General features: G+C 48.2%; 1 protein-coding gene across 3 annotated transcripts in view; it reads right to left on the bottom strand.

The window, feature by feature from the left end:
- Positions 1–3065: 3065 nt before the first annotated feature.
- The window catches only part of SGMS1 (sphingomyelin synthase 1), a 65481-nt gene continuing 53977 nt past the window's right edge, over positions 3066–14569 (bottom strand). For all 3 annotated transcript variants that reach the window (XM_080822687.1, XM_080822686.1, XM_080822685.1), the window contains 3 exons: positions 8869–9022; positions 5419–5585; positions 3066–4810 (listed from right to left, as the gene is read on the bottom strand). In XM_080822687.1, coding sequence (XP_080678813.1) covers positions 4631–4810; positions 5419–5585; positions 8869–9022 — 501 coding nt within the window. In that variant the 3' untranslated portion in view covers positions 3066–4630. The remainder of the gene's footprint in view (positions 4811–5418; positions 5586–8868; positions 9023–14569) is intronic.

Raw genomic sequence — 14569 nt, forward strand, 5'->3', positions numbered from 1 at the left:
TAATTGATTGAAAAAAAAATCCACGGAACCTGCTCAGTCCAAACCCCTATTGTTCAAGGGTCAACTGTGTTATCAATTATACTTTAAATGTGACAGGTCTAAATATCCAATTAAAAAGACAGAGACTGTCAGCGTAGATTAAAAACAGGAGGCTGGTTATCTGCTATATATTCTGTCTATAGGAAACCCAGTTTGAAAGATCCAGAGAGATTAAAAATAAAGGGGTGGAGAAAGATAGATACCATGCTGAACACTCATCAGAAGAAAGCTGGGGTCATTATTTTAATTTCAGACAAAGCAGACTCCACAACAAGGAATATTATTAAGAATAGGACAGAGCGATAAAGGGGTCAATCCTCCAAGAAAACACAGCAACTTTAATGTATATACATCTAACAAGAGAGCGTCACAACACACGAGCTTCTAGGCCACCATGGGGCTGGGAGGGGACTCTAGGCCAGTCCCTCCTGGGTGTCTGAGCCTTCCTTTGTCCTCGCCTGGGATGCCATTTTGGCCCCCAAGCCACTCCCTAGACATCCTTTGACACAGGAACCAGGACACAGGAGGTAGCGTAGGCCTCTGAATTTGGACCCTCTACTTCTTTAGCTTTGAAAAACATGGGAGTACATCTATCTCGTCAATCTCTGTCTTCAAATCTTTTTTTTTTTTTAACAAAGATTTTTATTTATTTATTTGACAGGCAGAGATCACAAGTAGGCAGAGAGGCAGGCAGAGAGAGAAGGGAGGAAGCAGGCTCCCTGTGGAGCAGAGAACCTGATGCGGGGCTCAATCCCAGAACCCTGGGATCATGACCTGAGCCGAAGGCAGAGGCTTCAACCCACTGAGCCACCCAGGCGCCCCTCTGTCTTCAAATCTTTAGTAAACCTGTCCCAAGAATTCTCAAGAGACTCTCAAACCTTGGCACTCACCAACCATGACGCATTGATGGAATAATGAATGGCTGAGTACTATTCCTGCTGATCGGATGGGATACGTACACTGTGAATGGTAAACCAGAAAATCTCAAGGGCATCTCTAATTCCGTCGCGTGCATCTTCTCAGTTGCTAGATGCTCAACGACACTAGTGCCAGGCCAACACTAGAGAACGCAAAGGATTTCCCACACATGCAACACACACATTAGCTCTTGTGATAAATCCTCCCTTCCTGTCTTCACCAATGGTGAGCCATGGCCGCCTGCCACTGTCCTTATGACACTCTCCCCTCGATCCTGACCTTCTTGCTCCCTCCTTTCAGTTTCCTGCAACCTCCCTTCACTAAGTGGGTCACTCACGGATCATACCCATCTCTGACCTCAGCGGGCTGGAGTCTGGATCTAGCAGGTTGTTTAATTCTCTTGTGACTTCTACTGAGCCAGCAGACAGAGGAGAAGTTTAAGGTCCTGATAAGCAGAATATCAAGTCTGGATTTGTTCAAGTTAAGTTTCCTGACCAAAGGGAGAGAAAAAAAAAAAAAAAAGATTATCAGTCAGCATCAGCGTCCGACTCTTGGTTTTGGTTTAGGTTGTGATCTCGGGGTATTGAGATCAAGCCCTGCATTGGCTTCCACGCTCAGTGGGGGGTCTGCTCGAGATTCTCTCTCCCTCTGCCCCTCTTCACTGCACACTTTTTCTCTAAAATAATCTTAAGAAAAAAAAAAGAAAGAATATCAGCATCCAAGTGATCCAAGTAGCATACTCTATACCCTAGTTATGCCAATACCCAGTTGACACTTTTTTTAAAAGATTTTATTTATTTGACAGAGAGAGAGAGAGATCACAAGTAGGCAGAGAGGCAGGCAGAGAGAGAGGGGGAAGCAGACTCCCTGCTGAGCAGAGAGCCCGATGCGGGGCTCGATCCCAGGACCCTGAGATCATGACCTGAGCTGAAGGCAGTGGATTAACCCACTGAGCCACCCAGGCGCCCTCCTGGTTGACTTTCTGTATAATGAAGGTCAAATGAAAGCTAACAGGGATCCTCATTTTATCTTATAAAGTTTATGAGCTATTGATCACATTTATCAATTAGGTATTTGGGATTCAAATAAAACATTTAGCAGTTAAGAAATTGGCAAATTAGTCTCTCAGCTTGTGACGTGGATTTCTTACGATGTGGTTCATAGTAAGAGGCGTCCGTCCCACTTGGCTTTACCAGGATAAGCACCGATTCTCTCACTGCTGATCCTGACCCTATAGAATTTATGAACACTCACAGTATTTGGGGGAGCACAGGGTGCTGGGGAGAAGGTGGAAACCGAACTCCGATCAGTCCCCTCCTGCAAGATGGGGTAGTAACTACTTACCTCATGGTTTTTGTTGGGGTTAACAAGATAATACACGTAAAATGTCCTCCTCGTAAAGGGAGCCAAACAAAGGAGCTACTGTCCAGGGCTTCGTCTTAGCAAATGGAAGGACAAAAACGCGCATGTCTACAACCCGACAGGCATGATCAAGTGGACTATGATCCTCTAGAACACGAGATTTCTCTGTCCTTCCTGGATCTGCAGATCGGGGAGCCACGGGATACATCCATTCATGAACCCAGGGCGGTCAGGCATGAAGTTCTTTAGTACATAGGTAGGATGCAAACCTGTGGTCATTTTTTTTTAACTACTTGATTCAGGAAGAAAAGATCCAATTTTTAACATGTCCCAATACTTCATTTTCATTCCTAAGTTTCCTGCCCCTTCGATGCGCCGCACCTGCTTGACAGTCAAGGTCAGGGAAAGGCTGTACCAGCGAAAGACCCATCCCAGAATTCTGGTCAAAAGGCCTCCCCAGAGGCCATCCTGCATTCGGACGGAGACACACGACCAGAGCCCCACGCAGGAAACCTCACCAGCTTGACGTCTCTAGCCAAGGCAGGCTGCAGCTCGAATTTAACTCACCTTCCATTCTGTCTACGTATGTTTGCAAAGACACTTGTATGCTTTCAGAAACCTTAAGGGGATAGAAACAGAATTGCCACAGGCCCTGTCTCAGAATAAACCCTAGATCCAAAACGCAGCGTTTTATGTCTTCTTTAATGACTCTGTTGACGACTTCCAGGAAGGATGTGAACACATTAGAAATAACAGCCATTTATTTTAAGTATCAGGTTTTATTAAAAAGTGCATTTTGATTAATTTATGATCTAGGTAAGCCGTTAAGATATCAGTGTACTCTCTGGAATAATAACTTTACAAATATTTAAAACAAACAAAATTTTAAAAGCCTTTTTTATTTCCTTCACCATTATTGTTTTACAATACAAATATCACCTTGTGAATTCACAAAAAAACCCTACGGAAGATAATTCTGCCGCGTAAAATACAGAATGGATATATATACTTCTTCATTCTTAAAAAACTATTTTGTTCTCCACATTGGCAAGTATAGAAGAGAATACTTCCCCAAACATACTCATGTTGGGAGTAAAACTTCGAGTTACATGCAGTTTCTGCACAAATATATTTTAAAGAAATAGATCTCTGTTTTGTTGTTCACCAACAAAATTGTCATGAGAGTACGGATAACTAATTTAGAGCTTTCAAGTTTTAGTTAAGTGATCATTTTCAAAACTCTCTTTTTAAAAACAAAGTATTCATGGCTGTTTTCATTGTATAGTTAAAATCGAACTACCAAATAGATGATAAAATAATTTAAGTGGTACGTGTCATTGCCACCTGCTCACAATATGGGAACAGGCTCTGACCTTCTAATTAACTCCCCCATTCTCTAATTCATAGCGATTTAAAAACCATAAGCAGTCTTCTGATTTAATTTAGCTATAAATGCAAAATTTAGTAGTGTATACATACATTTATATTTCCATGGAATATTTTATTTTAAATAAAAACATTTAAGATTGCCTACTGACCATACAATCAAGACAAGAAAGGCACTATAAACATAGACAAATTTCTCTCCCAAGAAGCATTTTTAAATTTTAACTCTCTTCTCTCCGACATGTAAAAATCTTTAAATTTGGTTTTCATAACATTATTTTGAAAAATAAAGTTAGGAAATACTTAGAAAATCACTTTATAACAGAATCTTTTTTTTTTTTTTGCACTTTTTGACACACTCTCTCTGCTGATTTTTACAAAACCCAAAGTTACCGAACCTTTCTGTGTCTGTCATTTTTATTTGAATATCGGTGCAACAGGTAGAAAGATTTCAGAATCGAACCCCATTCAGGTACTTAGAAACCTTCATAGAGACATTTGCTAGAAAATGGCTTACAGCCCAATCTTTGGGGCAAGAGATATGAAAAGTATGTTTTCCCAAGAAAATAATACGCTTTATTTCCAGATGTGCCTGGAAAGACCAGAACTGATGATATAAAAGCTTACATTTATGCTGTTGCATCATATACAAAGGAACATGGTGGTCGCAGGTTATGGAAATCCCAAACTTATGAACAGGAAGATGTGTACAGTGCATGATAGGTTAGATTTTCTTTATTGTTGTCCAACGCAGGTCCTTTGGAGAGAAAAAAAGATCACAGTGCTGACCAGGTAACTCAATAGGTTAAGTCAAGGGAACTGCTGAAGGAGAACGGGGTCAGGGAGGTGTGTTCATGGCATCTTCTCTTGTGCAGTTCTAGCACTTTGGACAGCTCCTCGCCTGCTCGCCCGCCTTCTACGGCCGTTACGTGTCGCTCACCAAGCGGCTGTACTTGACTTGCCTGCCGAGGTGGACAACCGGCCAGGGGAAGGGCCAATGGTACGAGCGAGGCACGATTCCTTGGACATTCTTTTCAAAGTACTGGAACGGCCTGTACCACCACACCCTAGCCAGGAGGTTCATCTGGGTAGCTTCTTTTAGCACCTGGGAGAAGGACAGGAAAACCAAGTCAGGGGGCACGCGCCACTGCCCCAGCCCCAAGAGGAACACGCACGCTCAGCTAACCACCCTCCACCTGGAGTCCGGACGGTCCCTTTTCAGGTCGCAAAGGACCCCAGAGCCGCCCCCACGTGCCTGGTGATACACGCACGTTGTCACGTGCACTCTGCTAACTGGGCCCCAGCCCAGCAGGAAAACAACGCCAATTCTGCGAGCGCACGGACATCCCGGGCCTCACGCCATCTCGCAGCCATCAGTGTATCCTCCAGTCAGGGTTTCGGTGACTTCCCTGTGATGGACGTTCCGTACTCAGCTGGCGGGGGGATGGAGACTGGATGGGCACAGCTGAGCCATTAGTCCGGGGTGGGGGGAAGATGGGGCACTTGTGCAGGGAGGACGCCATGTCTGTGGTGCTGCACCCACACCTTCCCTGGTCACTTTTTATTCTCCAGTGGGCTGGCATCACGAAGGACAACCCCACCCGAGATGCCGACCCCTCGGAGAGAAACCAACACTGTCTGTGGATGGTGCGTGCACCACTGGGCCTGGGGGGTGGGCAGAGGGGCTGCGACCCTGTGAGAAGGGACACTCACTTGCTGATTGGCCATTGTGTGGTACCACCAGAAGAGTCTCGTGGTGATGTAGTAGGCCACCACCACGTCCACAGTGTAGTGGTCGTGCGCCAAGAGGATGCAGAAGATCCCAACCACGCTGAGAAGCCAGCAGATCCAGTGGTACCACCAGAGTCGTCGCGGGGAGTCTGCGAAGACAAGACATTCACGGTGGCCCCGTTGTCCCAGCACCGCTAAGGGGACCCACCCCACTACCCAGCAATGTAGACCTCTCCTTCTGGAAACACGTCATGTGGCAGCAAATCTAAGGGTTTTTGCTTCTCCGTAACCAAGGCAAGAATGGCAGACGCGTATTTCATGATTTGATCAGACTGTAATTTCTGTCGGGTTAGCGCTTGCTTTATATTATCATAAAGACAGTTTAAAAGGACAACAGACAGGACGATACATCATGCTCTATCCAAAAAAAGAAAAAAAAAAGGCAACCGACATTTAAGTCAATTTACTTGTGAATAATTTGGAATTAACGCTCTCAACAAAAATCAATACCATTGGTCCAGACACCCTTATAAGGGGACTAGGCAGTCATGATTGACAGAACTGTCTTATCTGCTTTCCAAGCTCTGGGACCATCCCCTAACCTGGAGGTCTTTGAGATTTCCATTTCTCAAATGGGAATAAGAAAGGATCCAGATGCCTGGGGATTTGGGTCCAAGTGCCTTCAAGGCAGGGCAGGGTCAGATAAACACCTGTCCATACCCCGATTTGGAAGCCCCCTGGCGGAAGCATCAATATCTCTATGAGTGCAGGCCTTCCCACCTTGTATTCTCGAAGCATGGGCTGAAGAGGGTCTGACGTTTTATGCACGAACATCATCTGCATGTGATCCATCCTCCCAACCCAGGGGGAGAAAGTTCACATTTACTGGATTCTTAAGGGGTCCACGAACTAGTCCTCCATTTAACCACTATTTACCAAGCACCTCCTATGTGCTCTGGACGGGACGGGAGATGCTCTAGCTATTGAGATAAACAAACAAAACAGGCAAAGAACCTGCCCCGTGGGCAGATCCCTTCCCAGTATGGAGAAGAGATGATACAAATTAATTACAGTAAATAAGTAAATTATACGCTATGTTAGAAGGTGTTAAATGCCAAGAAAAAATTAAAAAGCTAAACAGGAGAAGCAGGATCAGAAGCAGAGAAGGGGAAGGGAGGTTTGTGGCTTTAAAGGGAGTGGCTGGGCAGGGGCGGGGGCTCTATAGTCCAGTCCCAGGAGAATCTGTATTTGCACTCTAACAACACAACAATTCCTCACGCAACTCTGCTGTAGTCCGTGTATGCTGCCTGTCTTCATTCCTACCACCTCTCCTCTCCCTCAGCCAGAGAGTGGCTGCCAGCAGTTCATTCTAAAATTGAGGGAACCAAGCCTTAGAGAGGTCAAAGGTGGGCCGCAAGGTCACAGAGCTCATGATAGCACCAGGACTCAAAATCTGTGATTGTGACCCCAGTCTTCCCAGTCTCCCAACATGGCACCCTGGGTTTCCTTCAAGGATAAGGCTTAGCCTCTACTGCAGTACAACCAGCAGGGGGCAGAAGTGCCCACACAAGTGCTTATACCAGGCCTGCCGGCCCCCACTCCCAAGGCCAGCTCATCCCTGCACAAGGGCAAGATGGCGCCTTGAGCGTTCAGAACAGAAGCTGTGAGAATTGGTCATGTGCCAAGAGTAAGCAGAAGTACACCTACGTTCCCTCTCCCAGTGCCCTGAAGCACATCTCCTCTTCTCCTGTCTTCCCTATCTCAGTTTAAGACCAAAGCTGGCCTAGGGCACCTGGGCGGCTCAGGTGGAGAAGCGTCTGCCTTCGGCTCAGGTCACAATTCCAGGTCCTGGGATCCAGCCCCATGTCAGGTTCCTTGCTGGGAGGGGGAGCCTGCTTCTCCCTCTGCCACTCTGCCTGCTGCTCCCCCTGCTTGTGCACGCTCTCTCTCATGAATAAATAAAATCTTAAAAAAAAAAAGACCCAAACTGGGCTCTCAAGCCTTGCCTCTTCAGTGGTCCCCCACGCTCCCAGCCAACCTTGCTCTCCGCTGACCTTTCTCCATTCCCTCCACATCTCACCAACACCAACGCCAATGGGGTTCACGTCTTCCCTGGATTACAGCAGCAGCCAGTGCCCCACTCCCGCCCTGCTCTCCAGCCCAGCCCCCTCCACCCACCCTGCACCCGTCCCAGCAGGGGATCCTCATTCTCTGAGGAGGAAATGGGAAGGCATGGCCTCTGCGTGGGAGAGAACCAAAGTTCAGACTCCTTCTCGGGGTTCAAGGTACATTCCGTGATCTGATTCCTACTGATCGGTTCATCTGTGGCTTCTCACTACTACCACTGCTCTGAATTCCAACCACACCAACGCTCTGAACGGTGCCACACGCTCACTCCCAAGACACATCCAGACTGCAATGCGTGCATCCCTCCTCCGAGGTCTGGCAGCCCGGGTCTCCTCACTACTCTTCGTGGAAACTGCCTCATGCTCATCGAAAGACAGTTTTTAACAGTAAAATATTGAGAACACCTGCAGTTTCTACAAGGAGAAAAATAAACAGCCCGTGGTTCGTTATGATGAGCCAGAGCCTGTCCCACCTGCATCATCGCAGCGAAGACAAATGGAGAAAGACCAGAGAGAACATAATACCATGAAGCAGATCTGACAAACCATCAAACCATGATGCGAAAGCACTAAAACATGATGGAAACGACAGAGGAAAACAGGAGGGGAAGGAATGAGAGGCCTCCATCACCTAGTTACCTTCTATTGGCTTTTTAATGGGTTAAACGAACAGAAATGGCAAATGCCACTGTTTATTAAGCCTGAGCAGTGGACAGGGGCATATTTAGTATTATTTTTTCTATGTCTCATAATAAAATATTTTAAGTACATTTTTTTTTAAAGATTTTATTTATTTGTCAGAGAGAGTGAGCACAAGCAGACAGAGGCAGAGGGAGAAGCAGGCTCCCCGCCGAGCAAGGAGCCCGATGTGGGACTCGATCCCAGTACCCTGGGATCACGACTTGAGCCGAAGGCAGCCGCTCAACTAACTGAGCCACCCAGGCATCCCTTAAGTACATTTTTTAAAGGGAATTTCTCATTCAGTGCCTGCCTCAGTTAGTGTCCCGAGCCCACGGCTTCTATGAGGGACGTCACTGTGCCCCTCCTGTCCCTGTGCTTAGCGGGGAGCCAGGAGCTTGAGAACATCCAACCCGGCCCGACACCGGCTGCCCGTGGTCCCAGGAGATATCCTTCTGGCTCCTTCCAGCAGCTCCAATGCACCCCCAACGCTACTCTGACACCTGAGGGATCAAGTCACCTCCCCCACCACACACAGGTCACTCTGGGGGCCACTGTGGGGACACGAGGGGCTGGCCCCTCACAGGAAACTCCACAGAGAACGGGGGAGACAGGTGTCATGACTTACACTCTTTGATAAATAAGTAGGTGAGCGTGAGCATGACCGTGTGCCCGCTGTACAGGTAGTCCCCACACATGTTGTGGGAGCCGGTGATGGACAGGCCGCCGCCGGCGATGAGCTTCATGATTCTCCGCAGCTGGGCTTCCCAGTCTCCAAAAAGCTGGTAGGAGAAGAGAAAACAAGACTCGTTACTGGTCTGCATGGAAGCGCGCCATGATCGCTACTGTCAGGAATTAGGCTTTGTGACACGGTGACTTCTAGTCAGAAATACAGATGTGGTCTCTGACTTTGTTCTCCTGGCACAACCTTGGGAATTTCCTGACATCAAGGTGTCCTTCTTCAGTGACTCCCCGCAAGCCCCTTTCAGCACATCAGCGTGCACGTCAACGGGGTGACTCCAAGCCCCCAAGAATGGGGGCTGGATGCCAGGAGAGCCGACCAGACCACCAGGGGGCTGGACCTCCAAGGAGAGGGGAGGGGCTGGAGGCGGAGGTGGTCACCCATGGCCAATGGCCTCCTCCACCCTGCTTACAGAATGAAGCCTCCACAAAAACCCAGAAGATGATGGTTCAGAGAGTTTTCAGGTTGGTGAAGAGTTAAGACACGGGGCCTTGGGGGGAGAGGTGCATCCAGACAGAGTGCAGAAGCTCTGAACCCCTTCCCATACACCTCGCCCAGAGCGTCCTAAGTCACATCCTCTTAGAACACACTGGAAATCTGGTAAGTTAACATGTTTTCCTGAGTTCTGTGAGCAACGTTTAGCAAATTAATCAAACTGGAGGACAGGGTCCCCGGAACCTCCAATTTATAGCTGGGGGGTCAGAAGCCCTAGGGACAACCCAGACTTGGGACGGGTGTCTGAAGCAGGAGGCGGGGACAGTCAGTGTGACACGGAGCCCTGAGCCTCTGGGACCTGATGCTAACCCCAGGGAGGCAGCTTCAGCATTCATTCCGCCACCTCTGGTCACAGAAGTGGCCGGTGTGGGTGCTGAGCACAGTCTCGCCCAGCAGCGTCCTGCCTTCAGGAGCTCACACCGAGGGGACACGAAACCTCCCGTGAAGTCTGCAGCTCAACGTCCGCTGTTCTTCGGACAGCGCTCAGGAGGGGTACGGGCCTTGTGATGAAGCAAGTGGCTTCAGAACATTCCTTAGAAGCTACTAGCACTTTCTACAGCACACTTCAGCAGACACTAACCCAACTTTCAAAATCACACTTATAGAGGGAGAGTCACTGATGGATATACTACCAAAAACATCTGGGAAAACTTCGGTACTCGGCTTGGGGACAACTGTTCCGCTCACTTAGCGGGAGCGCTGGAGACTGGAGCCTTCACATGCGAGAAGACTTTGGTTTACGATCCTCGGCGGCCGAATGGAGACAAGGGACTGAGGTGGACGTGCCTTCAGTCTTCTCACATAACGTGAGTAGAACTGCATGTTCTTCCCTTTCCGTAAGAGTGAGAAGAGTTCGTACATAACCCACCCGTCTCCGGCACACGTCTGGGCCACACACGGGAGTCCTCAGTGGCTTCAACGACTCGCTCATTGCAATTTTTATTTGCTCTGTCAAATTAAATGTGTGCCTGTCTGTATTTTATGCTTGTCAGCACACTTTTAAAGTCTGGTTAGTTGCCCAATTTAATCACCATGATCCCTTCCAGCATCTCACTGATGGTATTCCAGGCTTTGGGAAATATGTGTTTTATTACAATTTCCCTTTAACAACATGTATCCAGATTTCGAGTTAGGAGGACAGGTCGAACACACCACACAGAAGGTATGGATTTCCATGTCCAGAAGGTCAGTGAACGCGCAGCTCAACAGCAACAAACAGACCTACCGCAGGAGACCCTAACGCCTCCAGAAGTTAAAAATAAGCTTCAACCAAGCACCAGGAGTCAGGCTTTTTCAAAAACAATACTGGAGAACAGAATGCTCTGGAAGAATGCCCCCAAATTCTGGGGGACAATGATTTCCAACTTAGAATCCTATACCCAGCCACATTATTAACTGCCTTACAGTGAAGGATAAATCAAAGCCATTTATGCACACACAAGATTTCACAGTATCTACCACCTATGGACTCTTGTTTTCAGGGAATTACAAAGATATGCTCCGTAAAGCAAAGGAGTAAACGCAGAAAAAAGAAGAGACGGGACCTGCTGGAACGCCAATGAAGGGAGAGCTGAGGGGCGGTGAGCATGGACAGCGCAGGGGGTGTGTTGGGAGGCGGGGGGGGGGGGTCGTCCTCGGGGAGGCGACACCAGCAGAGCCTCCTGCCTCCGACAGCCCTGAATGAAGAGCCCCCACGTGGCAAAGACAGTGCACACAGACCACTAAGAAAACAAGAAGCAAGACAATTGGTAACACTACAGTGAACAGAAAGTGGGCAGAAAAGTAATTACAGGAACCGCATGAGTTGGCGACAAAGAGCATTTACACACTAACAGTGCAAGCACCGAGTGAGCAGGGAGCTAAATTGGAAGAGAAAACGAGGGGCGCCTGGGTGGCTCAGTGGGTTAAAGCCTCTGCCTTCGGCTCAGGTCATGATCTCAGGGTCCTGGGATCGAGCCCCACATCGGGCTCTCTGCTCAGCAGGGAAGCCTGCTTCCCTTCCTCTCTCTCTGCCTGCCTCTCTGCCTACCTGTGATCTCTCTCTGTCAAATAAATAATTTAAAAAAAAAAAGGAAAAAAAAAGAAGAAGAGAAAACTAGACAGGGAAGAGGGGACAGAAGTGTGATGGCCTGTGTGGGGGCAGGGCAGGAAAGGCGCCGAACTGGGGCTGGGGCCCCGAGGAACCTCAGTCCCGGCCTCCCCGTCCATCAGTAAGATCGCCACCGGAAAATAAACAGAACTGCCGTGTCACCTACACACACACACACACTCACACACACGCACCTGTAAGAGTGAAAAAAATATGAAGGTAACCACTACCAGGTTCAGTTAAAAGAGCTGGAAGTGCGTTAGGAACACGGGCTGGAGTTGGGGGGTTGCGGGGGGGGGCGGCTAATGTTTTTCCTAACAACTTCTGCACAACCATTTTATAGTTTAGACTGTATACATGTATAAACGTGCTGACACTTTTTTCAATGTTTTGATTGAAAATTTGGCCCAGTTCTGTCGCAACAATGGATAAGGAGGAGAATGATGGCCAAAGAAGCTTAGGAAGCTTTTCATCTTATATTACTTTAGGCCGTCCTTCTAAAACTCTGTTTGCTACACTAGAAATCCTGTTCTCAGGTACCATCACCCCATAACGTGCCCTCCCGTTTTAGCATGAAAATATTCGTGGGGAACCTGTACGTGTAGGGAAGAGGGAGATGTTCTAAGTAAAACATAACACCAAGAAAAAAAAAAACCCAAAATTAATGTGCATTTCTTATAAGTGCCCTTAAAACTCCTAGGCTTTCTTTTATAACTATCTTTCCACGTCGGTCAAATCTCTGCGAGAGGGGTAGTCTCTTTAAGCTTGGTGGGCAACAGGAAAAGAAGACAGATGGTTACAGCCACGTAAAAAATTTTAATGATGTTTAAAAAAGCAAACAAACTAAAAAACAAATTGCAAAACGATGGCAGCAGAAACAAGTTACCATCTTTTCTCTGTGCATCACACACATAAATCAAGTGAGAATCAGACCGGTGGGAAACACAGTTTATCAGTGGACAAAGGGGTATGAGCCACTGGAGGCAGATAAGTCTGTCAAACAAGCAGAAATACAAATGGACGTTAATGGGAGCTCACTGTCCCTGTGTCAAGTTAGCAAAGCTCACAGAAGCCGGCCACTGTGGGGGCAGGCACAGGGTCACCCATCTCAGATGGGTGGGTGAGGAGGAGGGGACACGCTGGCTGGGGCTGCCAGGGGCTCACGGGAGCAGGCAGACGGGGCTCGCCCACCACTCAGCGGTGTGAGCCCCAGGGGCTGGACCAGTCTAAGCCACAACCTCCTTACCTACAGCCTGGGGACTCACAGCTTTCCAATTTTAGTATATGTGCTGCCAAAGCGAGCACGGGACTCACAGCTTTATTACGATTGGCGAAGTCCCCCGCAAAACTCATCATCCTATCGACCAGCAACCTGAATGGCACGGCCTGGGACCCCTGTACACGGCTTCTATGAGTCTGCCTCCAAGACTGACCCCAAACAGGAGAGAAAGCTTTACCCACAAACACTGTGCTACTATTTATAAAAGCAACGAACTGGAAATAATCCACCCAGTAAAAGCTATTAACTAGCTGTCCCCCTGGTTAGTCCAAGCCCAGGCCCCGCCCGTTCTGAAAACACCGGGAGTCCCAGGAAATAACTCTGGGATATACGGAAATGTACAGAATCTCCAGGGATGCACTGCGCTCGCACTACAGGGACTCAAAGACACTGAACTAGGCTGTACCTGCTTTTTTTTTTAAAGATCTTTTATTTTTCATCTGAGAGCGAGGGAGCGCACGCACGAGCAGAAGCGGCAGGCACAGGGATAGGGAGCAGCAGACTCCCCGCTGAGCGGGGCTTGATCCGAGGACCCTGGGATCATGACCTAAGCAGAAGGCAGACGCTCAAGGGACTGAGCCACCCAGGCACCCCTGTAACTGCTTAATAAATTATGAAAGAGTAAGTTTACAATGCCTGTGCAGTAAGTGTATTTCACAAACATCTTCTTCTATTGAGGGCAGCATAACACATTTGGGATAATCAACTATGTTTTTTTTAGAAAATCTAGAATGTACATTCCATACGTTCACAGGGTTTGCAGGGAAGATGGTACGATTCCTCCCACTCTTTGTCCCCAAGGGACTTCCACTGCTGCTCCTTGGGCTGGAAAGAGAGGGACTGTTTTGGAAGTCTGCCATTCTGCGGTTCAGGTGGCCTCGGGGTGCGGGCGGGACATATGGGAGGGAAAAAAACAGGAAACTCATGGCTTATCTCTCCCACTTCTCATTTTGGTTTCCTTCCCCAATCTGCCTGCTACTATCTTCCAGAGTCCTCAAAACACTGCTCTGTACACTCTGCTTAGTGGTTTTGACTTGGATTCAGGGGGAACAGCGTGGAGTGTGTGCCCCCACGGGTCTGGCTATAACCCCTCCTCCCCATGAGAGGCTTCTGAATGTTCACTTTTGAAAGCAGAGACGTTCGGCGGGACAGTCACACGATCACCTTCTCAGTGGGCACTACAAAGCTGTGAAAGGAGGTCTCAGATCTACACACTACATGAATCATGGTCTCCTAGGGACACAGGAAGGTCCGTTTTTGGTAAAAATCAAGCCATTTTCCTCAGTATCTAATGAATGGCTCACAAATTAAGTAAACTGGCCAAATGCTTAAGCAAGAACAAGGCAATGAAAGAATGCCCAGGCGGGAGAGCCTTCCTTCCAACACAGACCACTCCAGCCCAGTTAGAAACCAGGGAGCCTTTGGTTTGTAAAAACAAACAAACAAAAACGCAAAAACCCCACAAACACCCAGTGTTCTTTTCAGTGCCGAGTAACACAGCGCTCTGACAGTAACTTGGTTTGCAGACGGCCCCGTGGACTGCACGTGGAGAGCAGCGACACGCACCAGGCTTCACCCCCTACTGGCCCAAGAGGGGAAACCTGGAGCCAAATCCCATCCAACCACGCAGCATAGATCAGTGGCTTTGGTACAACTGTGATGAAGGGTTAAAAGTGAGCCGTGGAGCGGACACTTTCCATGTGCCCTCCCCGCCCCTTCTCCAA

Source organism: Martes martes (genome assembly GCF_963455335.1).
Source record: "Martes martes genome assembly, chromosome: 14".
NCBI classification, from domain to species: Eukaryota; Metazoa; Chordata; class Mammalia; order Carnivora; family Mustelidae; genus Martes; species Martes martes.